This window comes from Aspergillus heteromorphus, assembly GCF_003184545.1.
Source record: "Aspergillus heteromorphus CBS 117.55 chromosome Unknown BO70scaffold_14, whole genome shotgun sequence".
In the NCBI taxonomy this organism is placed as follows: Eukaryota; Fungi; Ascomycota; class Eurotiomycetes; order Eurotiales; family Aspergillaceae; genus Aspergillus; species Aspergillus heteromorphus.
In genome coordinates this window covers 625,216-652,748 of record NW_020290419.1, presented here as the reverse complement: position 1 = coordinate 652,748, position 27,533 = coordinate 625,216, and the positions used below count along the sequence as shown (strand labels likewise).

The window sequence follows — 27,533 nt, the reverse complement described above, 5'->3', positions numbered from 1 at the left end:
TGTACAATGGGGTGGGAGGTACCCTGAATCTGCTTTAGTAGCAGTGCTTGGGGGGTTCTTCTCCTGATATTCTGAGGGCTTTGGTATATGTTGGTCAAGCGTTCCGCAGGTTTGTTGCGTTGTGTACCCTGCTTTCTCAGCTTTACCAATTGACGGCTCTTTTGACTGACACTGAGAGGCTTTCACCCATAATAGCTGCGATCTGAACCCAATATGTCCGACAGACAAGAATCAACCAGTGCCAAGAATCATGGGGACGGAGATGATGATGGCTACAATCAATCGCAGTTGTGGTCCACATCATCAACCTTCTTCTCTACCTCCGGGATGGTCGAGGACACGGAAATTCACACAATAGGAGGGTTTAGCCAGGAGCTTGAGACGGAATTTACTTCCACCAATGCCGATATTACATCAAGCTTTACGTCTACGTCTGGAGTAGTGCAGGAGAGAGCGACTTATAACTCCGGATGGCTTGGGGAGAGTACCCAGAAGAATGCGATTCCTCACACGCAATCTGTATTTTCGGGTAATTTGTCTACATCCGGGGTGACCCAGAATCATTGTGGGCTAGACAGGTCTGAGGCAATGGAAGGAAGCTTTGCTTTGCCTCATGCTCAACCTGGTTCGTTGACTGTCGTCCTCACGTCTGCAAATGCTGAAGAGGGAGAGACACGTGGGTTAACTGGGTCGGGGCCCTTGGGGAGGAGCCTCCATTTGTCGCATCCTGCATTGTCGACTTCCGTCTCTATGTCCGGGGCAATCGAAGAGATGGAAACATGTGAAGCAGAACGCTCCGCGAAAAGAACCCAAAGCGATTCATCTTCTCCTGCACAGCTTCAATTTTCGAAGTTTACCTCTACGTCTCGGAGTTTCCAAAAGGGCGAGGCTTATGAATCAGAGAGATTAGATGGAAAGAGGAAAGTTCTCAATTCTTTTGAAACTCAGCCCGAACCTTCAAGTTCAGTCTTCGAATCGAGATTGACGGTCGAGAGGCAGGAACCTGAAGCGGTCATATCTAGAGAGGGTACTGAGAGAGAATCGCTTTCCCATACAAAGTCTACATCGTCAGAGATTCTAGTTACAACCGAAACCACGACAACCGAACAGAATTATGAAGAAAACGAGCCAAGTCAGGAAGAGATTGAAAAGCTTGCTATCTCTCGTGCGCATTCTTCAGCATCAATTTATGCTTCTGAGAATTCCAGACATGACGAAGCGGCTTCCATTGACGGAAGTGGCATGGAAGGCTCGGTTGTATCCCTCACCGAGCCAACATCGTGTTCGTCGATACTCGTATCCACAACCACCGAAGTGCAAGAGTCAAGAGAACCCGGAATCCCCGCTACTGTGACTGAAGAAGACTTTATGGAATTGGACTTGCAACCTACATCGTCTCCATCATATGCCATATCAACGACAGTTGATGATCAGGAATTCATCGATGCTGACAATTCTGGAAATTTATTTACGGAAGAACCGACTGAATATCATGTCAGCCCTGCATCGATTTCATCGCTCTCTCTCTCTACAACACCAGATGAGAAGGAAGCGATCGAAGCAAACAGATATGAAAGTGATTATTATGAAACGAATGCCCCTAAATCTCAGTTTGTACCATCAATAGGCTCACCAGCCGAGGTTGAGGAGAATGAAGGAGCTCTGGGCTTCGCTGCCAGACATCGTGTCTCTCTGGATCCGATTGAAGAGGCGTATTTGGCTGAAATTGCAATGACTGATGGTAGCATTACCAGCATCAGTGGTTTCGCAAACACCTTGCCAGGGGAGGACCCATGGTTTTATCCAGACAATTCAGACTTTGATTTATACAGGTGGCTTCACAAGCTAATTCGCATGCTAAATAAGAGCAAGCTTCCTGGAGAGAGGCCATCAGTGGCGTTTCAAAATCTTCACGTCTTGGGGACTCGATCTACAATACGGTACAATTGGAATATGCTCGATATCTTGACCGCTCCCCTGAGGCCACGAGGCTCCTTTAACTCGAACCATGAATCTCCTAAACCAATCCTTCAGAGCGTACATGGTGTTTTGAACAGGGGAGAGCTGCTACTAGTTCTAGGGCGACTTGAATCGGGGTGCAGCTCCCTTGCGAAGGCACTGTGTGGGGAATTCCATGGGTTACAGTTGAATTCAGAATCAGCCATTTACCACGGCGGCATGCCACAACAAACAATACCCAATACATTTAAGACTGGAACTGTTTACAATTCGGACTTTAATGGTTTTTTCCCCAGTTCAACAGTGGGCCAGACACTAGAGTTCGCGGTATCGGCGCGGACCTCTTCGAATCAGCTAAAGAGTGTGTCTCGCAAAAGATACACAAAGCTGATGGCGAAAGTGATCGGTGCAGTGTTTGAGCTGCGCCATGTCTACAAGAAAAGAATTTGTGATATTTCAACAAGTGAGCACAAGCGGCTCGCTGTGGCAGAGATGGTCTTGTCGGGGGGGTTTTTGGCTGCATGGAACAATCCGACTCAGGGAACGGACTCATATTTGACACTGAACTTCATACAGTCACTCAGATTGGCCGCAGATCTAGGCTCATCTTCCCATATCATACCAGCTCGTCAAGTGAGCCAGGCCATCTACGACCTTTTTGATAAGACTGTGTTATTGCACGAAGGGCGTCAGATCTACTACGGATCCACTGTTAAAGTCCGACAATTCTTCGAGCACCAAGGCTGGTACTGCGGTCCACAACAAACCACTGCTGACTTTTTGGCCGCTATCACCAATCCAGCAAGTAGAAAACTACGCCCTGGATTTGAAGGTCAAGTGCCCCGGACTCCCGATGAATTTGAGGCGTACTGGCACCAGTCTTCAGAGTTTTTAGAGCTACAACGAGAGATGGCATCTCATCAGCTTCTTGAAACATCTCAGCAGAAGCACGAGTTCCCTGAAAGCCGACAGAACAAGTCTCGGAACTCAAAATATTGTACGTGGGCTGATTCGCCATACACGAGCTTGTCATTACAAATCAAGCTCTGCATCAAAAGCGCATACCAGCGGGCCTGGAACGAACGTGTGTCGGCCGCATACAAGCTTGCTCTCAACCTAGCCATAGCCTTGATTATTGGGTCCATGTTTCACAACACACCCGATACGACATCAGGATTCTTCGCCAAGGGAGCCGTGATATTCTACATGGTGCTGCTAAACTCCTTCATCCCAATAAGCGAAATCAGCAGCCACCATTCGCGACATCCGATTGTGCAAAAACATGCCTTGCTTGGGTTTTATCACCCAGCAATTGAGGCAATAGCCCATTTCCTGAGTGTAATACCGCTCAGGTTTCTTCTAGCTCTGACAAACAATATAGTCATCTACTTTATGAGCAACCTTCGTCGCGAACCTTCTCAGTTCTTTCTATGTCTACTTATCAACTTCCTGACCATACTCGTTACAAGTGCGGCCTTCCAAGCCAATGCAGCGATAGCAAAAACAGTTTCACAGGCTATAGTACTTGCTGGCTTGCTAGTCCTTCCGGTGACTATCTACACAGGTTTCATCATTCCGGTCCCCCAAATTCACCCGTGGTTCAAGTTCATCCGCTATTTAACCCCCACATACTACGCGTTCGAGAGCCTGGTTGCCAATGAATTCCATGGCCGTCATTTTGGCTGTGCTGCATTTGTTCCATCTTATCCGAACATTCAAAACAACTCATTTATCTGCTCCGCTGTTGGGGCGGTCGCTGGTCAGTGGACTGTTAGTGGTGATGATTATATTCGGGCTACATATGAATTCACCTACCATCATGTGTGGAGGAACTTTGGTATTCTCATCGCAATGATGCTTGGTTGGATGATGATTCATCTTGTTGTGACTGAGATGATTTCATATACAAACACGGCACCTGAGAGTCTATCATTTCGTCGAGGTAATGGGCTCAAAAAAGGTGGGAATAGCGCGGACGAAGAGACAGGCCAGTCAGTCGTGGCTATAAACAACTCTATGGTGGGTGATGCACAAAACAAGAACCCAAGTTTCATTCCAGCTCAACAAGGCATCTTCACATGGCGGGATGTGACATACAAAACTGTTTTTAAGCGCGAACATCGTCAGATTTTGGACCAGGTGACCGGCTGGGTCAAGCCAGGATCGCTGATGGCAGTGATGAGTGTTAACGAGATCGAAAGAAAAGCATTCCTCGAGATATTGGCGCAACACACCACAGTGGGTGTTTTCACTGGTGACATGTTCATCAATAGCCGCCCTGTAGGCTCGAACTCCCAGCGAAAATTCGGCTATATCCAAAAACAAGACCTTCATCTGGAGACAGCAACAGTTCGTGAAAGCCTTCAGTTTAGTGCACTGCTGCGACAGCCGAGCTCGGTTTCCAAAGAAGAGAAATACGCGTACGTTGAGGAAATAATCCGGATACTGTGTCTGGAAGAGATCGCAGAGGCATTTGTTGGAGTTCCTGGAGAAGGGTTGAACAGAGAACAGCGTAAGCTGTTGAGCATCGGAGTGGAATTGGCAGCCAAGCCTCAGATTCTATTCCTGGATGAGCCGACCAGGTACATAGTACATCTTACTTCCTGAATCTATCGAGAACTAACATGTATGACAGTGGTCTTGACGAGCATGGCTCCCGGGCTATATGGAGTCTTCTCCGGAAACTCGCCAACGCAGGACAAGCCATCGTCTGTACCATCCACCAGCCCAGCGCATCCATATTCAAGCAATGTGATCAGCTTCTACTCCTCACCAACGAAGGAAAGACAGCATATTTCGGCCCAACTGGCGAGAACTCCCTGATCCTGCTCGACTATTTCCACAGAAACGAAGCCCATCGAGCCATCAAAGACAACGAAAACCCCGCCGAGTACATCATGGAGGTCCTCAAAACAGAAACCAACAAGAACAACGGCACCTGGTCCTCTATCTGGAGCACAAGCAGAGAAGCAGCCACCATCCAAGAAGAAATCAAGCACATCCACTCCCACAAACAAACCCAACAAAACCAACCAAACACCCCTCCAGACCCCCGCGAACACGGCGAATTCGCCCTTCCCCTCCGGAACCAACTCCCCATCATCCTGCGCCGCATATCCCAACACTACCACCGCACCCCCCTCACCATCCTATCCAGAATAGCCCTCACCACAACGGCATTCCTCTTCATCGGCTTCTCCTTCTACAAACAAAACCCCTCCCTCCACGGCCTCCAAGGAACCCTCTTCTCCCTCTTCATGCTCTGCGCGCTCTTCCCACCCCTAGTCCAACAAACCATCCCAACTCTCCACACACACATATCACTATACATCCACCGCGAACACCACAGCAGAACCTACTCCTGGCTCGCCCTCCTCCTATGCACCCTCCTCATAGAACTCCCCCACACCATCTTCCTCGCTATAACCTCCTACGCAAGCTACACCTACCCCATCTTCAACATCCAATCCCCGCCCCAACAAGGCCTCACCCTCCTCTTCTTCCTACAATACTTCCTCTCCGCCACCACCTTCGCAATAGCAATCGCCATCCTCTCTCCCACCCCCCAACTCGCAACCCTCCTCACCTACGCCCTCTCATTCTTATCCATATCCTTCAACGGCATCATGCAACCCCCCTCCACCCCCCCTCTCCACACCTTCTGGATCTTCATGTACCGCATCTCCCCATTCACATACCTCGTCAGCGGAATCTCAGCAACCCAGCTCCACAACCGCGCCGTGAAATGCAGCACCATCGAACTATCCACTTTCCATCCCCCGAGCGGGCAATCATGCGCGGAGTATCTGGGTACATTTCTCCAAACAGCGACGGGGTATTTGGTCTCTCCTGATGCGAGGGATAAATGTGAGTATTGTGCGGTAGATGTTGCGGATCAGTTTCTGGCCCAAAGGGAGTATTTTTGGGATGAAAGGTGGAGGAATTGGGCGGTGGGGTGGGGGTTTGTGGTTTTCAATTTGGGTGTTGCGGGGTTGGCGCTTTACTATCGTGTGAGGGTTGGGGGGTTAGGAAGGATGGGGTAGATGAGATGATGGATTTGGATGGTCTGTTTCTGGAATATGGTATAGTTGGATAGATCGTTTCTCTTATGTTTGAGATCAGTGTCGCTTGCGTATTTGCTTTTGCCGTTTCGTTTACTGTTTTATATGATATTGTCATGTCATGTGTCTACCCATCGTTCCAACCTACGTATGACTGCTGCAGATAGCATGACGGCAAGGAAATGATTTTTTTTATTTCAGTCAGTCAGCTGATCAATCAATCAATCAATCAGTCAGGATACAGGTCACTCAGTCTGACGGGTCCTGCTCTCATCTCAATGACAAAAGTTGGTCCCGTCTACCAAGCGCACCCTGCAACAGTCGATCAATCTATCAACCGGCCTGACGCAATAGCAAGAAGGTAAATACAAGAGAAGAACAGCCACGGAGACACCACATCAACGAGTTCATCAGCCATGTCAACCCTGAGTAGATTGACAGCACAGTCAACAGGTCGAAAACACTATGGGTGATCAATGCAGTCGCGCCAGATATCGGACATCGTGTCAAACGAAGCTCCGACTTCTATGCACCATGCAATCCGATCCGACCGAGTATCCCATTCAACCGTTTTACCAGGCGGCACGCAAACCCTTGGTGTTCTCCTCAGCTGGAGATTCATCCTGGGTAGCGCCTTCGGCATTCCAGTCACCACTAGACTCGTTGTTCCAATCGCCGCCACTGGTGTCTGCGACGTCGGCTCCGGGGGCGGAATCATCGGGAGCGGGAGCGGTAGGGCAGCGTCTGATGGTGTGGCCCACTGTTGATCGGTTGAGGTTAGTATATTGTATGTGGGAAGACGTTTGCGAGAAGATAAGTATGGCGAGGGCCGTGACTTACTCTCGCCGCAATTGTTGCACTTGACCCGAGAATAATCTCTCTTCTTAGGACAGTCGCGGCTGAAGTGCCCGACTGTGTCAATGTGTCAGTAATTTTTAGCAGTGGGTAGTGGATCGAGTCCGTACCTTCGTCGCAGTTGCGGCAGGTCACAGTAGAGACATCACGAGGTTTGTCACAGTCGCGTGCCATATGATCCTCGGATCTATTCAATTAGAGACGGAATCACTGCAAAGATAGCATGCGACTTACCCGCAGTTGCGACAGGTTCGAGGAGCGGGAGCCTGAGGACACTCCTTTGCGAAATGGCCCACTGGTTAAGGTGTCAGTGAAATGTTTAGCAAGGGGAAGGCCGAATTTGTTACTTTCACCGCAACGCTTGCATTCAACGCCTTCCGCAGAGCGAGGGTTGGGACAGTCAGATGCTTTGTGTTCATTCGAACTTTCATAGTCAGTAGGTAGTCTTTGAGCCTCTTGGGATGGTCATACCCGCAGTTACGACAGGCGAAAGGATCACGACGAGGCTCAGGGCAGTCGCGTGCACGATGTCCGACATTGCTGCAGTTGACGCATTTGACCTCAACACGCTCAATCAATTCACGCTCCTGAGCACAACCACGGGCAGTATGACCCATCTCTGTAATTTGTTAGCAAAGCTGAGATGATCAATGTCAGGCTAGATCTCAATATACCGCCACAGTTGCCGCACTTGGGAACCTGTCGATCAAAAGGCAAGCCAGCATCGGCAAGACGCTCGAGGTTATCCTCATCGGAAGGTGGCCAACGGTCACGCAAGTTTGCACGCTGCGGCTTGGAGCTGTAGAAGAAACCCACTACGTAGGTGCAGTTCAGCTTGCCCTGAAGATCGATGAGGCTGATGCAATCGTTTACTTCTCTCTCCTGTCAACCCAGTCATATTAGTACCTATTCAAAGATGAGCATCATAGAATAAGCTGATATTACCATGGCAATAAGATGAAAGTTGAGATTATCCTCGCGCAACTTGTTCTCAATATCGACGAAGGTTGCTTGAGGCATCGACTTGGAGTAGACTTTGATACCCTGTACTGTGTCAGCACATCTGACTATGACAGCGTAATTATCTACATAGAAGAAAGTTGTAGAAAATGGGGAGATTTTCTCACCTCGCGTAAATCTTCAAGGTCTTTTTCAGCGCTGGCCTTCTTCACAATATCCCAGGCCTCTTCGGGGAGCTTGTCAGGGACACTGTTCAGGTCAAAGCGACGGTTCTCCTTGCAGTCAATAGTCTTGTGACCTTGTCTGAGGATTAGTATATGTACTCAATTACAAGCCGCCATGCGTCAGACCTTCCATCTTGCAGTTCTTGCACACCTCAGGAGGTCTCTCGGGACACTCGGCGGCAGGGTGTCCTTCCTGGCTGCATATACGACAAGTGCCCTTAAAGACACGAGGTTTTGTGCACTCTGCTTTGGTATGTCTGGTGTAGTGTCAGTAAGCAGAGCAACCAAGTTGTGATTATGTGAACTCATACCCGTCCTCGCCGCAGTTGAAGCAAGCCATGCCCTTACGAGGTTCGGTGCAGTTACGCGCAAAGTGGTCCTCGCTTCCGCAGCTGTCTTCTGTTAACAAGAGCATTCAAGTAGACACAGAGATGGAAACACTTACTTGCGGCAACGATTGTCATTGTCTTTTTCCTGTCCTCCGGGGGCCGACGAGGGATCATAGTCGTTACCACCGAAGCCAGCATCGGCACCGAAACCACCGGGCTTAGTGTTCTCATCGCTGCCAAAACCTATCATATCCATCAGTATTGTTATGGGTATGTAGCGCGATTGTTGGTCGTGACAGAAAACGTGTCTCCAGCCAAACAGATAAGATTCACTCCTGTCGAGCAGGGACACGTACCGCCATCATTGTCATCATTCCAGCCGGAATTATCGTTCCAGCCGGAATCTTCGGCGGAGGGCCAGTCCGACATCGTGAGGACGAGGTATACCGCTCCTAGAGGGAGTGGTTGGTCAGCTTTGTCAGTTGAAGTGACTGGGTGACTAGATACAGGGACGTCTGACAGTTGTCCCACACGCGCTTGAGCGTGAGCAGGGTAGAAGTTCCTAAGTCTCTGTTGACTCAACTGCCACATTTGCAAAGAGATAGATCACTCACCGAGTATCTAGTAGAAAGGAGAATGGTCTGTACGAAGGCCCCGAGGGGGAGATGGGATGGAGCAGGAGGTGAAAGAGAGAGGGAGGACGAGAGAAGACAAGAGAAGACGAGAGTTGAGGGGGGGAAGAGAACTCAGAAGGAAAACCCGCCGGCAGCCTTGCAGCCTTGCAATTCACTGCTGCTCTTCGGTTTGCAAACGGAGGCCTGAAGGCCAAAACGTGTGTTTGTCCGTTTCGCGTCACTGTGAAACCTCGACCTCTTGGGACTCTCAACAACTTGTGACAATTGGCTGTCTTGCTTTTTTTTTTTTTTGCTTTTCAAGGCATGATTGAGGCAATACTCTGTACTCTACATGCTGCTGTGACCTAGGTCTGTTGGAATGTTGGAACTTCCTTTATAGGGGGCCCTCAAGGCTCTCAAATACGTCTGGTCAGGATGGGTGGCTCATATTAAGTGTTATTGTTGCTGTCGCAAAGCAAAAGCAAAACCACCAGAGGGCGTTTACATGCCACCGAAGCTTCGTGTGGTAGTTACGCGACCCAACAACTGTGTGTTCTTGATATTAGGAGCAGACCTTCATTGCACCTTATATTAACTCAACCTTTTCTTGCATTGAATGAAACTCTCGGAGTGCCGATTCCAGCATGTGCATGTCTGGTGGTTCTGAAAGACGGAAAAAGCGAGGAGTGGGGCTTGGAGGTTCTCCACGATCCTTTTCAGGCGCAGCCTTGCTCCCTTTGTTTGCTGTGTGAGCTGTATTTTCAGGTCTATCCCCAGCTGACGGACTGTTCTCCCTCGAGGTCGAGACAGCGGAAGGCTTCTGAGAATAGACGTTGTTGCGTGACGTGTCGGGGGGCTTTTGGAATGATCAGTATTTCAAGTTTGGATTTTATACTATAATATCTTGACTTACACTGTGGCCGGCGCGAGGTGAGCCAGACTGGCTGGTTCTGTCTGGAAGACTACCATGCTTAGTCCAATAATAGTGTTTTGAAATTATTTATGTGAAAGTTGTGTTTCAGGTAAAAGTGCTACATTGATCTTTTTTGTTTGTATGACAGGGTGTTGTAAAAGGAGAACAGTGGAACGACACCATTGACAAAAGGCCGATGTCAGACGACGGCCCGTACCGACCGATCATCGCATGCCCCATACCGATGCCAATGCCGGTGCCCCTTTACAGGCTTACAGATCATCAAGTATCCGCTGGTTTGAATCAATTAGACAAGTTGATTTGTCGTTGTGTAGTGTGATAGCATACTTTGTAACAATTATATTGCCCATATCAACATTACGGTCGGGCCGACCCTTGTATACAGATCCTGAAGCGTCTCGACAGCCTAAATCAAGAAGCTTAGCAACAGCATAAGATCCACAAATTCCACTCCTAGTCATCACCCTCCACATCCAACGCATCATCATCCCCTCTAATACCGCGCCACCACTCGCTCTGGCGTACAAGCTCACCATCTTCCCCACCCAACAAACGCCAATACTTCTTCAAAAACCACACCCTTGCCTCCCAGCTGCGGACATCCCACGGCGTACCCGACGACGCAAACCCCGTAGACTCCTGCCGATCCCTCCTCCCGAGACCTGCACCTCCCCAACATACCAGGCCAGTAATAATGTCGTGGAAGAACTCATCTTCATCGAATTCCCCGGGACGGGTAATGAGGTTTTTCCGCAACGTCGGAAAGGGCAGGATATCGATATACGGATGATGCTGGACGGTGATTTGTTCTCTGCTTGGTCGTAAGTCCGGTTTGAGGGTCTTGAAGATTCGCTGCACGGCGCCGATCATGTTTGATTTGGCTAGCTCGTCTGTTGAGTGTGCGCTGGACCGGAAAAATGGGGAGAAGGATTCGTCGGCGCAGAGCATCTCCTCGGATACGCCGATGTGCATTCCGATACTGCGCAGAGCGGTGATGTTGCAGACTGTTTCGATGCGGAGGTTGTTGGCGTATGGATCTGCCGATGGTGCGCCCGGTGCTAATTGGAGTATCTTGAAGCCGCCATAGCGGAATGAGTTAGGCCCTTGGGTCCGTATCTGGACGTGTGGGCTGGAGCAGCCGCATTCGATGGTGGTTGTCCAGTATGGGTCATGGTCGTTGCTGTGCTTGTCGGAGACGAGAAGAGAAGGGTCGATGTATGTGGGAGAGCCCCATATGCTTAGCGCTACTGAGGTGTCATTTGGCCGTGGAGCCTGTGAGGTAGAGTTCCATATACACGGCGATGATGAGAGATCGTCTGAATGCGAAGCCAGTGTGGTATAATCCCACATGTTCAGTGAGAGGGTGTCATCCGAGGGTGCAATAAGTTGTTGATCCTCCCTGGGAGTTGCCACAGATGAACTAGAAACAGATGCATCTGAAGCATGATAGGTTGGGAGACTATGCCCGACAATATGGATCGGATTACCATATGGGCTAAGGGCTGAGTCGGGGCCTGCTACCGGCGGTTTTTCAACAGTTTGGTCCTGCTTAGTAGACGGTGCAAGTGCCTCGAGACGACTCATGCGCTCACGGAGCCTTTCTCCTAAGCCAGCAATTAATTTTGGTGTTCCCGAGATCCTAGTCCCCATAATCTATAGGCTGCTGACATCCCGATGCCAGAGAAGACCCACACTTACGGTACTTTCTTTGCGCTTGGAGATTCTGTTGCCGTCTCCGCTCCGGGTCGCGACGGACAGGTTTCCGTTTCTGCTTCCCCACGCTTTCACCCGGCTGTTCTCGAGAAGTGGTCTGTGGTCCCATGGTGGATTTAACTTCCATACTGGAGGGTATCTAATAGAGAGGATAAATCAAGTGACACCGAGGCGCCGAAGCCGGGGGGCAGTGATGGTGACACGTGAAAGAAGAGGAGGTGTGTAGTCCGAATAAACTGCGGGACATGGCTGATGTCAGCCATCAAGCAGCCACTCATGGCCCGAAGGTCAATTCCGTCGTGGTGATCTGACATGGACCATCGCTAGCTGCAGGCAAACAGTGCATCAAATCAAGACTTGATTTCAAAATAGTAGGCAACCCTAGATATTGATCGGACGCTGATAGAATGACCGATTCTAAGACATGATACCTTCAAGGTCCTCTCCGCTAAAGTACATACTCAGCATCTTCGGCCCGTCCCCAAGAAAAGATTCCCCCTGCGGATTTCCAGCCAAAAGCAGTTTGTCTAATCCAGCAAAGGGCTGGCTTGTCCATAAGGGGCGGCCTTCTCCATCAGTTGAAGTCCAGACGCCTGGGCCAAACTTCGTCTCCCCTCCGTTAGCTTTGAGATATTTCCCGAAATTGAATCCATTAGAGAGAGCGGCCGGAATATGGAGAACTTCATGCAGCAGGATGGTTCGGGGCGGTAATCCTGGTCCTGGGAGTACGTTCAGTTCAACCGATCCCACTCCAGCAACGTAGGTCTTTGAATCCCCGATCGTACGTTCCACCGGGCGGTAGTCTGTGAAGGATATACGATCCCTGGCATAGTGGCAGGCGCCTGATACAATCATCCAGTCCCAGCAGCGGCGGTCGGAGGGGTTCTCACGACGTTTGCTCTTTCGGTCCTCTTTGACGTCTGTCTGGTGTTCTCCGATGTCTTCCATGTTTATCGGTGGAAAGATGACTTGGGCGGCAGACGGACTGGTATGACAACCACCAGATCAGTTTCAGTTCATGAAGAGCCCTGAAGTTGATTCAAACTCACAAATACCAGCAAATTTTGCTGTACTAATCCCCCTCTGACTCAGCGCAGAAAGCCAGAGTACTTGATAGGATCTCTTGAGTTGTGGGGGTGTCTTGTTGGAAAAGTAGAGGAGGCGGGGGAGGGACCCTGAATGAGGATTGATGTGGAGAAGAAAGGTTGGAAAGTTGACAGACAACGAATAGCCTCAGCAGTCATGTGATGGATCACGTCGCTCATTCGGGCATACATTCCAGGTGAATGTAAGCCCTTCACATACTACAAATCTGCCTTGTCCGGCAATCCCGCTTCGGGCTGCTCAGTGCGCCAACAGCGGCGCAAAGTCGGTCTTAAGCGGAACGGGGAAGTCTCCAAGTTTCCGCAGGAATCATGTTCCGAAGCACTACTGGGAATAATGTTTTGTAATAGTGCTATACTTATGTGCATTAATCCTTCCATTCATCTCTGCCAAACTTGACGATATCAGCCTGCTCCAGCACCCAGTACTTCGACGGCGCTTTCCCCTCTTCCGCCTGACGAGCAGCCGCGACAGCTGCCCGACCAATCATGGTTTGGTCTTGACCTGCAGGTGGCGGATTAGCACCCAGTGTACTGAATCAAATATTCGATCAGATATCTCATACCTATCATATCCTGGACACCCTGACTCAGTTTATTCAGACTCCCAATAATGTATTCCAACAGTGGGGCTTTAGAAGTCTCCCTTCCGATGATCATACCCGGCCTCAGAATGATCGCGTGCTCGAAATCAAGCTCCTTGATGGTATCTTCCACGCCAATCTTCATCTTTGAGTACGGGAGGTAGCTAGAGGGAAAACCCCTGGTCCCTGCACTGGATATGTACACGTACGTTTTCACTCCAGCCTCTTTGGCTGCTTTGGCGTTTTCGATGCAGGAGTCATGGTCGATCTTCCATTGATTTTGGACCCCCCCAGCTGTCGCTCTTGTGGTGCCAACTGCATTGAAGACCGATGATGGCTTGGGGGATAGAGAGGAGATCATGCCGCCCCATTTCGTGATGTCGCTTTCCTGGAGGGCTTGGAGCTTGGGAGACTGGGCATTCGGGAGTCTCCTTGAGATTGTCTTGATCGATGAGAATGCGTCTGTGGCGAGGAGTGTTGCGAGGATCTGAGAGCCCACTGCCCCCGTACAGCCGAATACCGCTGCTGTCGTCATGGTGGAGTATTACTATCTGTGGACACGATCTGTCTCGAAGCAAAGCAATAAGCGTAGCGAGACGAGTAGCTCCGAGCACTTGAATTCTGGGATAACTGGGAACATGCGGTCGCGACGTGGACTTTGGACTTTAATAAATATGTTTGGGATGGGGGGCAAGCAAGACGTCATCGGCTAGACTGGCCCACGTTATCCACAGCGGCTTACGTTACCCATGGCTGCCCCGTGCAACCACGAATAAACGAATAATCCAACCCTCTATCATCATGGTAATAATTTGAGAAAGACCGATGTGCTCCAGCATATCTCACTCTGCGGCTCCTGTTTTTTGTTGGCTTATATTTGTGTCATAGGTCCGATACTCCTGCCACCAGCTGAGATGCACAACAACATCTCGGGCGGTAAACCATTATCAGCTTCGACTTCCTGATGATTTGGTCAAGACGTCAATGAATTTTCTGGGCACCTTTGCTATGCGGAATTATTTGAGGATGCATCACTATAACCCTAAATCTGCACCATCATAATTCCCAGTGGGCAGCGCAATGCCATTGGAGGGCTGATCGCCACCAAGGAGCATCAAATTATCCCAGTAGCGATCGAAAAAGTCGACGTTGTTTGTAGGGCCGGAGAAGGCCGCGTGATTAGCGTTGGTGTCGACGTCCTGTCCAAGGTAGAATGTAGCGTCCATGAGATCGACATCAAAGGGCGTGCCCTGGTATTGGATATCTTGCGGGGAGCTTTCTTCAAAGGTTACAGGAAGTAGGGGTATCATTGAACTGACTGAGGAAAGATCAGCATAAAAGATCAAGATACGGTGCAAAGGTGTCAGAGACGAACCATCAAACTGACTATTTAAATCAGAGGTTGGGGTGAAGGATTGGGTTTCTAGCGCAACAGGCGGAGGAGATTGTTCATGTCCCGGAGGTGTTGCACCATGCTGGAGGTGAGTATTTGTAATCCTCAGCATGATTGCTAGAGCCTCGGCCGTTTTCAAGGCCTCTTTGGATTGAGAACGGAACCGATTCCAGATCCTGTAAGACCGCTCTAGGTCTTGCGAGAGCTGATGTCTTTGTGCTAGAATCGACTGCCGCTCTCCGGGCGATAGATTCTGTTGTAGGTCGTGTCTTGATTGGCAGGAAATTTCTAAGCAGACAATCATCGCAGCTACGCGGAAATGCATTATGACGCAGGATGAGAAAAAGAAAGACACGAGGCCAAGCTGACCCCCTGGGGAGCTCGCATCGAAGATATCGGCTTGATGCTGCAATACCCTTCTTGCAGCATCGAGACACTCCCTTCGGGAGTATGCGTACTTTGGGTTCCGTCGATGTTGTGTCAGATATCTCCGATGAAGGTCTGAGCGAGCTTTCTGGTACATCAAGTCAATATTGTACCGATCCATAATTGTTGTAGGGGAGTCGGCGATAGATTCGCTGGGTGGACGGAAGCATAATGGATGCGGAACCGTCTCATGAAGCTTCCGTAATTTTGCATCCAAATGCAGCACTTCCCGGTAAGGAACGCCTTTTACGGAGCACACTTTACTCGTTATCTCTGCTCCGGCAAACATAATCCGATTCAAGAAAACGGGAAAGAGTATGGACGTTTTCTCTGTCAGTGGTCTGGAGGTGGGAAGGACCGTTGCAGATGGGTCCAGGTCTTCGTCTGTCAGGTTTCGAGGCTCTTGTGTATCGGATTGAGCCTGCATTGTACTGGGTGGAAGTCCGATCTGGCAGGAGATATAGTGGTCTAGCAGCGAGAGGTACATCCAAACGCGCCGGCGCATTTCACCATCAAATACCGATATCTCCCGGTAATGATCTGGATCCCGGTGGTAGCCGCTGTGCATTGCTAACCGAGAGGCTAACCCCAAGAGAACCGATGGACCGGTGTGCGTATCAGCGCTTCTTAGGATCTCACTGGCTACATTCATAACGAGTGCTTCGAGCTTATACCGCCCTGGTGTTGTGTACTCTGCAATTGTTAGGCATTGCGAGGCTAGTCTGTGATACTCATCAAATGCCTCAGCGAGATGACCGTCGGCCCGACCGGAGGCGGAAAATAGATGTAGCCCTGTAGAGATACATAGTATGCTGTAAAGGTATGCCAGCCAATTGATTGACACATCCTCGGGATTCTTCCAGAATGCAGCGTACTATATCGAAAGGTGCCGGTGAGCATCGGGTTCCCTGATGTGAACAGTATTGTCCTACCTCTTTAGCAAAGGTTGGGATGTGCATGAGGACTACTCTGCTAGTCAGTCCTGCTCTGATAATTTAAAAATTTCCCATGGAGCATACCCAAAGTCGCTTCTTTAGAGTTCAGGTAGAATGAAACCAGCCTGTCCGCCGCTGGTCGATCTGGTAATGCAGCGAGTAGATCGGCTTTTGTGGATGGAACTAAATTGCCAAACAAAAGCACTGGTCCCGAGACTTCTGGCGCCGAAGTCTCCTCTTCTGCATCCTCAAGCGGGCTATTCTCATTCAGTTGGAGATACTGCTTGACCTCTGCAATCTGATGTTTGTAAATATCTCGGGTTTTATGAACAAATGATTTGAGTAGGATAAACTTACTTCGTCCAGCACTGCCTGCCAGTGGGTGGGGTTGATATACCTCGTTCCATCTTGGTCGACCAGGATAGTTCCGGGATAGTCTCCCTGGGGCTCGGATACCTCCTCGGCTGCGCTGGGGCCAGCTTGAACCTCAGCAGCAGTCAAACCTGAGGGCGGAAAGTTCGATTGTGGAAAACTGGGGAACGAAGATTGCACAGTTGCGCCGGATAGCTGCTGCATGCGGGCCTCTAGATCATGGATATGATTATGGATGTCCTGAGATCCCTTCATTGGTATACCCGGGGGACCCTGATAGTGGCACATGTAAGGTCTCTTGTGCTTGATGCAATTGTCACAGGGGTGCATCCGATTGCATTTCAATCTGTGGGGGATGACGGTTAGTTCGACATGGAGAAAGCAGAGGTGGGGGGGAGCCCGCACGGACTTTTTCTGCCGACAAAGCACGCATGATAGCTTTGGTCTCGGCTTTCTCTTCTTCGCCGATGGGACGATCGGGTTTCCCTCGTTCCTGACAGAAGGGTCCATGGCGGCGCAGTGACAGCAATAATAAGTCCGTGTGGCAGTGGGGGTGGATGAGTCCAGCTCACCATCTTGCCGTGGCTCCCTTCCGCCCTAGTCCATATTTGAGTCTAGCGCCGGACATATTCCCACTAGCGTCGGATTTCTCCATCGGCCTTATTTGTAGCTTCGACCAGGCACCACTGTCGTATATAACTCAGGAGAGCATCCTCCCCCCCCCCCCCCCGCAATAATGATCTCATCTACTCTCTATCTACACCCAGCGTCATGCACCGAACGACATCGGCGGTGGTTCCATCTTCCATCAATTCCATCTCAATGCTTGCGAACCACAGTCCCATCACCTCAACCCGGGGAAGTCCCTCCGCCTCCGACGAACAATTGGATTCGAAATATCTCTCGATATTCGACAGTCTCTTGTTTGACGGCGATTCCTCCACAGAGGGCTGTCCATCGGCTGGCTTTTTGACTCCTCAACTCCCAACTTGCCCTGAACCTCCAAGTACTGCCTCTATCTCCGGATCTCCTGAGCTGTGGTACCATTCCGATTTCATGTCGCAAGACCACCCCTACAACAATACGGATACCTGCAATACCCTGTCCATGTTCCCGTCATTCGACACAAACTCTTCAGTGCCAGTGTCAGGCGACTTTACATTCAATCTAGACCAGTTGATGGCTCCACAGCCTAGCCTGGCGGGCATCAATTTCTCCACGTCCGGTATCATGGTGCAGAAACCGAAAATAGCGGAAACAGAATATTCCAATTCATCGTCAGATCTACCAAACAGCAAAATTTATATCCCACAAGAGCCCACTCTTCTCCAACCTTCACTCTCACAACATCCCCCACCATCTCCACAAAGGACATCTCACCAATCTCCCACCCAAGCCCCCAAGAACAACGGCACACCCTCAAATTTCGATCCGCCCCGAAGCAAAAAGCGCTCTCTCGCAAGCTTCACCAAAGAAGATTCCAGTGGAAGCGACAGCACCACCTCAAACTCCGAGGAAGAACGCATCCTAGAAAAGCGACAACGCAATAAGATGGCCTCGCGGCGACTACGCCAGCGGCAGATCGACCATGTGTCTGATCTGGAGTCACGGCTGGAGGATATGACCAAGGAGCGGGATGATTTGCGCTTGCAGGCCGCAAAATGGGAGGCTGAGGTGATGGTTATGAGGAAGTTACTCGATCATGGGAGTGCGAGTAACTCATAGCCATGAGGTACTGGGTGGATTCTTGTGGCTGGATGGAGGTAACTGCTGGTTGGTACAACGATTCCATCCGCCATTGGAAGTTTCGGGGATAATATGTATTATGATGTAATGTTTATAGAAATGCGAGCTAGAGCTAGAGGCCTGGTTATGAATGCCAAACTAGTAACAATTCCAAGCGGTGCTTGTTTATTCGCTATAGTCCGAGCTGGCTTTGACATGAAAAGCACTCCGCACCCCTTCACCCCCTGAACTTTTGATTCTACTTCCTTCCACTTGGGAAGGGTTTTCTCCGGGACCGCCAATCAACCAACTCCTGTGCCAAACCACCAAAGTTTAAATCTTAGCTCTCCATCTCCACCGATAATTCAAACAAGCCCATCTCGCCATCAGGAACATGCACAGCGCCAGAACGAGGACACCACCAAGGTAAGCAACCATGGCCTGTTTACCGACAGCATCCAGCATTTCACCACCAATGGGGATGGAAACCAACGTTCTATTAGTTCAATATGTCAGTTACATTTTCAACTCGAATGATTGTGAAATGAAATGAGGTACTTACGCAATGCTGACAATGGAGTAGCACGTCCCGAACCGCCCGCCAATTTCGCTAGCCTTGGATATCTGGCCGATGCAGACCGGGGCAAGGCTGAGGAAAGATCCAGATGCTAATCCAAACAGAATGCTGAATAGATATAGGCCGACTAGAGTGTTACCAAATGGAAGCCAAACAACGAATACGACGACAGCTGCAAAGGCGATCAGGACGGTTTGGGTGTTGAGTCGACCGTATTTATCGGCCGTAGCGCCTGCGAAGAGTCGACCTATGCAGGAGAATCTAGACAAGGTCAGAATTGCTGTTGTGACTGATGGAGGAGGGTAAACTGACACGTTGAGTATTGAAAGAAGAATGATGCTGGTGTTGGTGCTGTATCCTTGCATCACCACGTAGGTTGGATAGAGACCCAACCCGGCAAAGACTTCCAATTCGAGGCCTATTCATATTAGCATTATAAATATCTAAAATTGACGTGTTTACCAGCATGATAACTCACTGAAAGTCCCCAAAGTCAACCACATAAACCTCGAGTCGCGAAAACACCTCAAATTAATCCCCGACTTAGACACCCCTCGAGGCAAGCGAGTCTTCACCATCAACACCCCAGTCCACACATCACCAGGACCAGCAAAGCTAAAAACCTCGTCCCCCATTTATACCCAAACCTCGGAAGCGCCAATCTCAACACCCAGGGGAAAATCACACCCCCGAGTCCCGATCCAGCCATGGCGATCCCCATTGCCAGCCCGACCCTCCGCTGGAACCAGTGCGGGACTGTTCCCATGGCTACTGTGCTGAGTAGCGCGGCACCACTTCCAGCGAGTATCCCGAACGCGAGGACAAAATGCCAGTATGCCGTGCATTCGGCGAGAAGGGCCAGCCCGACGACGTAGCAACATGTGCCTACGATCGTGATGCCGGTGGGTCCGTAGCGATCGAACAGCGGACCGACCTGGACGCCCAAGCTCAGACCCATAAAGATGAAGATGCCTGGGATCCAGCCGACGGAGCTGGCGGAGTAGTTGGATAGTTGGTGCGTGGCAAAGTAGCTCTGAAGAACACCGAGGGAGTTCATGAGGCCGTAGGAGGCCATCAGGAGGAAAAAGGAGCCGAAGATGGCGATCCATGATTGGAGACCGCCGTCGGGGCAGGTTTCCTCGGACGAGGAGTGGAGGTGTTGGTTGATGGTGGTGTTGGAGACGGTGAGGGTGGAGAGGTCTGGCGGGGGTTCGATGATAGAAAAGGCATTCCGTGGAGGGATTTCGTGAAGACCAGCTCGAGGGGACTCGGGGATGCTGCGGGATTGGGCGAATGTTGGAGCTTTGGCGGTGGTAAATGCGTTGGTCGGCGGTTTGATGTCCATTGTGAGAGATGATGAAAGGAGACTCAGTCAAGCCTGCTCGTGAGTCGAGACTGACAGAAAGATTCCTTGACTGGAGGGGGATCTAGATATTTATAGGGATCCCGAGTGGGGTCGGTACCCCTTTGCAAAGACTGACTCATTGGAACACCATCTGCTAGTTGATAGATAGCTAGAGAGAGGTTCATCGCAATATGCGGAGTAGAAGGTACCTAATCTCGAGTCTCCAATCCTTCTCGGTTTCTCGGCGTTCTGGACCATTCATTCATTCCAAGACTCTGAGGTCTCTGCCGCCAGACCTCCTCCGCACAAGGTTACCCCGCAAACAAAAGCTTCTCAACTTCATACTTCATAGACTATATCGAGAAGAATATTCTTTGTTCCTCCTTCTCTCGGGTATCCAGTTGAACTATATCCAGATAGATAGATAATAGCAGAAATACTGGGTCTACTATTATTGGCAAAGCTACGACCTCGCGCTAAGCCTTATGCGGTGCCCGATGAACCACGGCTCCGACCAGCGGAGCAGCCGGGAGTACAATCGAGTTGTTTACTTTATGATGTAAAGTATTGAGGAGATAACTGGAAGCATGGGGAGACGTCCAAAGCCATTGTTTCTCTCACTGGACTAAGAAGGAAAGAGGGTCTAAATTTGCAGCAAAGAGCATCACCGGAACAAATAAAAGACCCAATGCAGCGCTCTCAGCTTCTAAAAGCTGTTAATGAAGATACAGATCATGAGTTCTACAGGGTAAAGCTACAGGAAGAGTTTCGGGAGGAAGGCTTACAGGTTATAGTCAAGCTTTCGGGGATCAAGTTGACGCCAGATACGCCGTCATACCCGGGAGAGGACTGGCATGTGGATGGCATGATGAATGAGCACATCGTGAGTACTGCCATTTATTTCTACGATGTTGACAATGTCACGGAAGGGCAACTATCATTTCGTCAACCCATTCGTATGGATGCTGAATGTTATGTGTTTAATGGAAACCAATGGGACGTTCCATATTTAGAGGGGTTACATGGAGTGAAGCAAAATGGTTCATCTCAACAAGAGATTGGCTCTATCACAACCTATCAAGGCCGCCTGGTGGTATTTCCGCATGCGCTTCATTACCGAATGGGGCCCCTAGACCTCGTGGATAGAACCCGACCCGGACACAGTCGGTTCTTCACCCTGTGGCTCGTTGATCCTCACTACCGCATAGCATCAACGAGAAATGTGCCTCCTCGACGGCATGATTGGTGGGTCGACACCTGGCTGAGCTCTGTGGCATCGAAACATCCACTTCCGCAAGAACTGTGGGATATGATTCTTAAAGAGACTGAGGGCTGGCCCATGAATCTACCAGAAGCTCGAAAACATCGGCTACAGCGAATGAAAGAGACCCGCGAGTCGTGGAAAATACTAACAGACGAGCTCGAACGATGGAATTTACATTTTGTCAAAGAAGAATCGGCCTATCCTATTCATGCCGATGCTATCCATGTTGCGCTTTAAAACTGCAAAAATACCAGCGATTGTGCTATTTCATTGCCCAGTGATGAGGTCGGTGTTGTGGCTCAGGTTTGAATTGATAGTGTTGGCGATGAACCTGAGTCGATCTGGATGTGTGTCACTCGATCATCCTAGCACAGGGTGCTAACTAGACGATCTTGTCGCTGTCTGTCTTCCAGAGGGCTCGGAAGAAATGGAACGTTGGGTTGGGTACGTCGTCCGACCTGATTGGGAGGCCAATCTTAGCCAAGGGCAGAGCTTTTACTGAAATCAATCAGTTGTGGGAGGAGAGCGTTGAGGGGAATGCTTATCGGGTCTCTATGGAATGGCAGGATGGAAGTCAAGACATGCCAAGTCCTTTTCCTCAACAGTGACACATCACCAGAGAGCATCTCAGAACAAAGACAATGTGCATATGAGCTCCACTTCAATAGACACTGTTGGATGCCTGACAGGCTCAATACTGGCGCGTCTTTCTCTAGTTTGCTCTTCCGGGCAAATTCCGGTTCTTCTTAATCCCCAACGGGTCGGGGGAGTGATAAATCTTTGGCTTTTGATAGGCTTCATTCACAGTGGCACTCATCGTCGACGACCCACACAATCAGCGTGGTCGAGGCCCAACACGTGCTGGATTCTAACCCACAGCATGTGGCTTTCAGTCTGTAAGAAGTGTATAACCGTGCCGCAAGGATTATTGCCGCCGCGTGTGAAGGCCACGCAGTAGCCCGTATCGCTGGGTGTGATGAGAGTGGAAACAGTAGCATGATCAGCAAGCGAAGGGAGAGGGGAACCCTGTATGCAAAGGAACACTATCCTCTCGCGCAACAATACCAACAAAGGGCAGCCTTAGGACGCAAACTGTTGGCAAGCGCTAAAGGATTTAGAGCTGGCTGTCTAGGCTCGGGTCTAGTTCCCTTGGATCCCCTCAGTCGGGACTTCGGAATAGTGTTGGGATCAGTCTGCCTTGCAGTGCAGTGCCGCCACATCCACTAGCTTGCATGTGACGGTGATAGCTTGGGATGACAAGCCCTGATAACCAAAGAAAGTCGCGTCCAGGTAGAAGACAGCGATTATCTCTCGAGGTGGGTGGGGGGATAGATGCTGGGGGGTTAGCGCTGTGTGAGATGAAGGGCGCGTTGGTAGTGGGGAAGTTCCAACACGCGGCGCAGTGCTCATGCAGGCCGTGTGATACCCCTCAACCGGCTGGCCCTCGAGCCAATCCCGCGCTGCTGGTAGCGCCAGGCCAAGATGGCGCGGCAGCAGCCCGGGGCTGCGGGGCGACTCGGCGGTAAATCGCAGGGGCGTCGACGGCCGGCGTGCCGCGGGGGGGATCCATCCTGGCTGAACATTCATTCGCATGCAATGCTCCAACAAGTTCACTTCAATCTACTCCCTTCACGGCCTTTCTACTGCTACACTCACCATCATGGCAGGAGCTACATTTAAAGCAGAGGGATGCCCTCCCTCAATCAAACAGAACCAGCTCATTCCCTTCGATCACCATCCACCTTCATCCTGCAACAGCAATCTCAAAAGAGCGCATCTCAATCATCATGTTTGGTGCTTTTCGAGGAAACAACGGTGCCCCGAACAACTTCGAATACACGGATCCGTCTCGCAACTTCGCCATGGATGGGCACAACAATACCTTGCTCGTGAGTGGATCTCTCTCGTCCGAGTGGGCTTCTGCTAAACGTCAGATACCAGGCGTGTGACTCGTGTCGAGCTCGAAAGGTCAGTCAATTCCCTTGTCAATATGTTCAAATCGCGAATTCGCAGACAAAAAAATGGAGTTATGGCTGATCCAATCTACAACAGGTCAAATGCAATGGAGACCTCTACGGTTGTGATCGATGCCGAGCTACAGCCGTCCCTTGCACCTACCATTCATCTGCCATGCTCGCAGGCCCCTCGAGTTTGAAGAGACCGTCATGGACGACTCCGGATTTCTCCACGCCACCGTCCGCGAAGAGACAGCAGACTGGTCATCCTGGCAATGACATGAGCAAGCCGACAGCATCCGCCATAGCTAGCAACTCCATTCCGAACATGCTCCACCGGCCGCCGCCCCTCGACCTCAGCAATTCCAGGCCCCGAATGCCCATCACGCCACCAGGAGCTGGGTTTGCCAACTCTACCCAGGACTGGCCGGCTCTCTACAACATGGGTAACAAGCCCTACCAGGGTTTGAACATCAATCTAGGCGGGATCGTTCCATACCCATCCATGATCCCTTCGCTACCAATGCTTCACAACCCATCCAATTCCTCGGTGTCAACGGTAAGCTCCTCGACAATGTCGGACGAAACCGATCTGTCCGACCTCGCCGTGACCGCCCCAACGAACGCTACCCCCTCGAACCCGTTCGATTATCACTCCCGCCGCTGCGAATGTGTCCGGTCACTCGCTGACACCCTCGAGAAGATAAGCGGCGGCGACATCGAGACCAGCGAGAACATCGAGAACTCCAAGCAGACAGACAGTTTGCTCATGCGCTTACACGACGGGGTCGAGACGTGCAAGAGAGTCGTCGCGTGTGTCCACTGCACTGTCTGCGTCGCAAACTCCATGCTCCTCGTCACTATCTTCCAGCGGCTCCTGAAGATGTCGACCGATCTGAGCCGCCACATCCTCGACGCCCAGAAGAAGGCCAAGTCCCTGCCCCCGCTGACGGACTCGCCCCCGTCTCCGCAGACGCCGGATGACCATGTGAGCAGGTATCAGATCCAGATCGCGGCCGTTTGCCTCCGCTTCGTGCATACCCTCATAGGCATGAACCTCAAGCATGCCGTTCGGCTTCTGGATATTCTCCGGGATCGCATCGGGAAGAAGGCGAAGGCGTCCAACTTGCTGGAGGAGGTCATCCAGACCGCGCAGAAGAATGTCGAGATGTTGGATGAGTTCACGGCCAACCAAGCCGCTTCCTCGGAGACCCGCAATGGATAGCTTTGGATGGGAGGGATGCCTTATGACAGCCCTAGTCGTCTGGATCGGGGACCAGCCCTAATTTGTTTTCACTTGGCGCATACGATTGTTCTTTTTTTTTTATTTTTTTTTGTTTTTGTCACGAAGTCATGTTTCATCGTATAATGGTGTTTTTTAGTTAATCAATTCCATGCTTTGCTTTTTAGCTTCTTCATCACAGTAGCAAGGCACTTATCCCGGCCAATGTTCATGTACCTGAGTGGCGAATAATATCTGTCTGGCACATCGATGCCGGATCGGTTGTAGGATCGAATCATACACATGAACTTATAACATTGGTGGCAGATGCTTTCGACGCCAGTAAGTCTAATTCATTCAGGTCATCGCGATAGATTTCGGGTTTTGAGCAGCAACAACCTGTGTTCTGGGGCTTGATCAGGAGACGGAGATAGTGAGGCCACCAAACGGGTTGGTGCCTGGAGGAGTCTAGTACCAATCAAGACAAGAGCTCGTCCGCAAGGCTCCATCATCCAGCTCCGACCTCGAGTTTTCTTCGTTTCCTCCTCGACAACAACATCAAATTCCCCAGCGATCGTTCATGCTAGTATCGCGCCTCGAAAACATAAGATGGGATCGAAAAACCCCGAAGGCCACCAGCAGGCCCCTGATGGTATAACTCTTCCACGCCTCATGCCAGACAACCAACCATTCTGACACCGTCTCTACGAACTAGCCTCCCACGAGCTCAAGCCTGCCAACCCCGACCCCCAGGTCCCCCAAAACCGCTCGAGCTCAGCCGACCTGGATCGCGGAATCGTCAGCGATGAGGATGACGACGATGCCGATAATAAAGCCGGGGTGATCCCCCCGGTTTCCAGTGCTGGTATGGCCCACAATCCAGATATCCACCCCACCCCGAGACCTGATTGAGCTCTTCCCCACTCACCGACCATCCCACCCGCCTGTCTACAGAAAAGAAAAAGAAACGCAAACGGTCCAAGAAAAAGACCAAGACCAACGGAGCCGGAACCTTGCCCGCAAAGGAGCTGAAACAAACGAGCCCCCCGCGCGTGCTGGTCTCGGACCTCTTCCCATCGGGCTATCCCGTCGGAGAACTCGTCCCGTACGACAATACCTCCCGCACCACCGACGAAGAGTCGCGGTACAACTCCCGTCTCTGGGACGAAGGCTTTCTCGACGATTACCGCCAGGCGGCGGAAATTCATCGTCAGGTTCGCCAGTATGCCCAGAAAGAGCTCATCAAGCCCGGTGCGAGCCTCACTGTAATTGCTGAGGGCATTGAGGATGGGGTTCGTGCGCTGTCGGGCTACCAGGGCCTTGATACCGGAGACGGTTTGAAGGCCAGCATGGGGTTCCCTACTGGGTTGAGCTTGAATCACGTTGCGGCCCATTGGACTCCCAATCCGGGCCAGAAGGACGTTATTCTGGACAAGAGCGATGTGCTCAAAGTGGATTTTGGAGTCCAGGTTAATGGTCGCATTGTTGACTCGGCTTTTACCGTCGCATTTGACCATACGTACGACAATCTCCTCACGGCTGTGAAGGAGGCGACCAATACTGGCATTATGGTACGTAGTCTGCTTGACAGTGACATCCTCGATCGAGAAACATGGCGCTAATGCTCCATAGCATGCTGGCATTGATGCACGAATCAGCGACATCGGTGCCGCCGTTCAGGAGGTCATGGAAAGCTACGAGGTTGACATAGCCGGAAAGACCTACCCTGTGAAAGCCATCCGAGGCCTTACCGGTCACGATATTCTTCGCTACCGTATCCACGGTAACAAACAAGTTCCTTTTGTCAAGAATAACAGTAAGGACAAAATGGAAGAGGGCGAGGTGTTCGCCATTGAGACTTTCGGGAGCACTGGCAGAGGACATTTGCGCGATGATGTAGGAACCCACCTTCTCTGTCCCATGTTTGATTTCCGGTCCACGTTTCTAACTTGTCCAGATTGGCGTCTACGGCTACGGAAGAAACGAGGGTGTTTCGACTGCCAACCTGCGTCTTTCCTCCGCAAAGTCTCTCCTCAAAACCATCGACGACAATTTCGGAACCTTGGTTTTCTGTCGTCGGTACCTTGAACGTCTCGGGGTGAAACATTATCATCTGGGGGTAAGCGTCGAGTCGAGATCATTGAAAGCCGTGCAAGTATTAATGACGGTGGTACACAGATGAAAAATTTGATCGACAACGGAATCGTCGAGTACTATGAGCCTCTTATTGACGTGAAGGGTTCATACACGGCCCAATTCGAACACGTATGGCCCCCATGCATACCCGTCCAAGACCAACCATCATGCTGACTTCTTTTAGACGATTCTCCTCCACAGTGGTGGAAAGGAAGTCATCAGTCGTGGCGACGACTACTAGGCAACATTGCCATTGGACCTCGTCCACGTGTTATTCGTTTTATTCACCCAAGTCCCTCTTTTACCTTTGATAATCCATATTATGGTTGATTTATTTGGCTCGTCTTTGATGCCGCCAAGTCCAATCGCTACTGACCCCATATTTCCAGTCTTGGAAAGCTCGTCAAAGTGAAGCACGGTTGCACTTTTCATTCTGAAGCTGTCATCGACAGAATTGAAATCTGGCAATTGCCCTTCACAGCTGGTTGAAAATCCTGTCTTCAATCAGATAGGAGTATTCTACCATAGTATTTTCGCTCGAGCACCTTCCTAGATAGGAAACATGGTTCCATAAAAACCAAATCAATCCCAAGCATCCAGTAGAATAGTCTTTCCCTCAACCCGAGAGGACCAAAACCATCCCCCGAGAAATATTACTCAAACCGAAGCACTACTAACTTACCTAAACAATTCATTTGATCCCCCCCCCCCTCCCTTCGCAGAAAAGAAAACAAACTCAAGTCAGTCCCTTCCGGTATAGCGTGGGACTAAAATGATAGAATCTACCAACAGGCTTCGCAAACCCAGAAATCCCATCCAAGATAAGATAATCCCTTCCCTCTGACAG

General features: G+C 50.6%; 10 protein-coding genes across 10 annotated transcripts; 5 read left to right on the top strand and 5 right to left on the bottom strand.

The window, feature by feature from the left end:
- Positions 1-213: 213 nt before the first annotated feature.
- Positions 214-6,061, top strand: BO70DRAFT_387710 (uncharacterized protein; the record flags this gene model as incomplete). Its single annotated transcript, XM_025545926.1, has 5 exons — positions 214-529; positions 1,628-3,043; positions 3,080-3,295; positions 3,341-4,541; positions 4,595-6,061. 5 exons carry the CDS (start codon positions 214-216, stop codon positions 6,000-6,002), a joined length of 4,557 nt encoding a protein of 1,518 aa, XP_025399026.1. The 3' UTR covers positions 6,003-6,061.
- Positions 6,062-10,239: 4,178 nt separating this feature from the next.
- On the bottom strand, positions 10,240-11,679 carry BO70DRAFT_362679 (DUF3425 domain-containing protein). The gene has a single exon (XM_025543375.1). It carries the CDS (start codon positions 11,584-11,586, stop codon positions 10,390-10,392), a length of 1,197 nt encoding a protein of 398 aa, XP_025399025.1. The 5' UTR covers positions 11,587-11,679; the 3' UTR covers positions 10,240-10,389.
- A 379-nt stretch (positions 11,680-12,058) lies between these two features.
- On the bottom strand, positions 12,059-12,840 carry BO70DRAFT_362677 (uncharacterized protein). The gene is made up of 2 exons (XM_025543374.1): positions 12,699-12,840; positions 12,059-12,634 (listed from the first exon to the last, which is right to left on the bottom strand). The coding sequence occupies exon 2, from the start codon at positions 12,595-12,597 to the stop codon at positions 12,067-12,069; it is 531 nt and encodes a 176-aa protein (XP_025399024.1). The 5' UTR covers positions 12,598-12,634; positions 12,699-12,840; the 3' UTR covers positions 12,059-12,066.
- Positions 12,841-13,120: 280 nt separating this feature from the next.
- Positions 13,121-13,871, bottom strand: BO70DRAFT_371602 (NAD(P)-binding protein; the record flags this gene model as incomplete). The annotated part of the gene is made up of 2 exons (XM_025544807.1): positions 13,121-13,257; positions 13,319-13,871. 2 exons carry the CDS (start codon positions 13,869-13,871, stop codon positions 13,121-13,123), a joined length of 690 nt encoding a protein of 229 aa, XP_025399023.1.
- A 499-nt stretch (positions 13,872-14,370) lies between these two features.
- On the bottom strand, positions 14,371-16,972 carry BO70DRAFT_397011 (uncharacterized protein; the record flags this gene model as incomplete). Its single annotated transcript, XM_025546662.1, has 6 exons — positions 14,371-14,654; positions 14,712-16,029; positions 16,088-16,119; positions 16,175-16,388; positions 16,448-16,808; positions 16,872-16,972. The coding sequence occupies 6 exons, from the start codon at positions 16,970-16,972 to the stop codon at positions 14,371-14,373; spliced, it is 2,310 nt and encodes a 769-aa protein (XP_025399022.1).
- A 312-nt stretch (positions 16,973-17,284) lies between these two features.
- On the top strand, positions 17,285-18,187 carry BO70DRAFT_397010 (bZIP transcription factor; the record flags this gene model as incomplete). Its single annotated transcript, XM_025546661.1, has 1 exon — positions 17,285-18,187. One exon carries the CDS (start codon positions 17,285-17,287, stop codon positions 18,185-18,187), a length of 903 nt encoding a protein of 300 aa, XP_025399021.1.
- Positions 18,188-18,353: 166 nt separating this feature from the next.
- Positions 18,354-20,502, bottom strand: BO70DRAFT_362675 (MCT family MFS transporter). The gene is made up of 5 exons (XM_025543373.1): positions 19,366-20,502; positions 19,243-19,333; positions 19,077-19,182; positions 18,750-19,025; positions 18,354-18,683 (listed from the first exon to the last, which is right to left on the bottom strand). Exons 1-5 carry the CDS (start codon positions 20,107-20,109, stop codon positions 18,521-18,523), a joined length of 1,380 nt encoding a protein of 459 aa, XP_025399020.1. The 5' UTR covers positions 20,110-20,502; the 3' UTR covers positions 18,354-18,520.
- Positions 20,503-20,765: 263 nt separating this feature from the next.
- Positions 20,766-21,985, top strand: BO70DRAFT_362674 (uncharacterized protein). Its single transcript, XM_025543372.1, has one exon. The coding sequence runs from the start codon at positions 20,798-20,800 to the stop codon at positions 21,608-21,610; it is 813 nt and encodes a 270-aa protein (XP_025399019.1). The 5' UTR covers positions 20,766-20,797; the 3' UTR covers positions 21,611-21,985.
- A 1,091-nt stretch (positions 21,986-23,076) lies between these two features.
- Positions 23,077-24,695, top strand: BO70DRAFT_429735 (Zn(II)2Cys6 transcription factor domain-containing protein). Its single transcript, XM_025548097.1, has 3 exons — positions 23,077-23,262; positions 23,315-23,341; positions 23,426-24,695. The coding sequence occupies exons 1-3, from the start codon at positions 23,161-23,163 to the stop codon at positions 24,551-24,553; spliced, it is 1,257 nt and encodes a 418-aa protein (XP_025399018.1). The 5' UTR covers positions 23,077-23,160; the 3' UTR covers positions 24,554-24,695.
- Positions 24,696-25,159: 464 nt separating this feature from the next.
- Positions 25,160-27,377, top strand: BO70DRAFT_316031 (putative methionine aminopeptidase, type II; the record flags this gene model as incomplete). Its single annotated transcript, XM_025540337.1, has 7 exons — positions 25,160-25,202; positions 25,266-25,415; positions 25,505-26,121; positions 26,183-26,446; positions 26,508-26,669; positions 26,729-26,815; positions 26,871-27,377. The coding sequence occupies 7 exons, from the start codon at positions 25,160-25,162 to the stop codon at positions 26,925-26,927; spliced, it is 1,380 nt and encodes a 459-aa protein (XP_025399017.1). The 3' UTR covers positions 26,928-27,377.
- Positions 27,378-27,533: the final 156 nt, after the last annotated feature.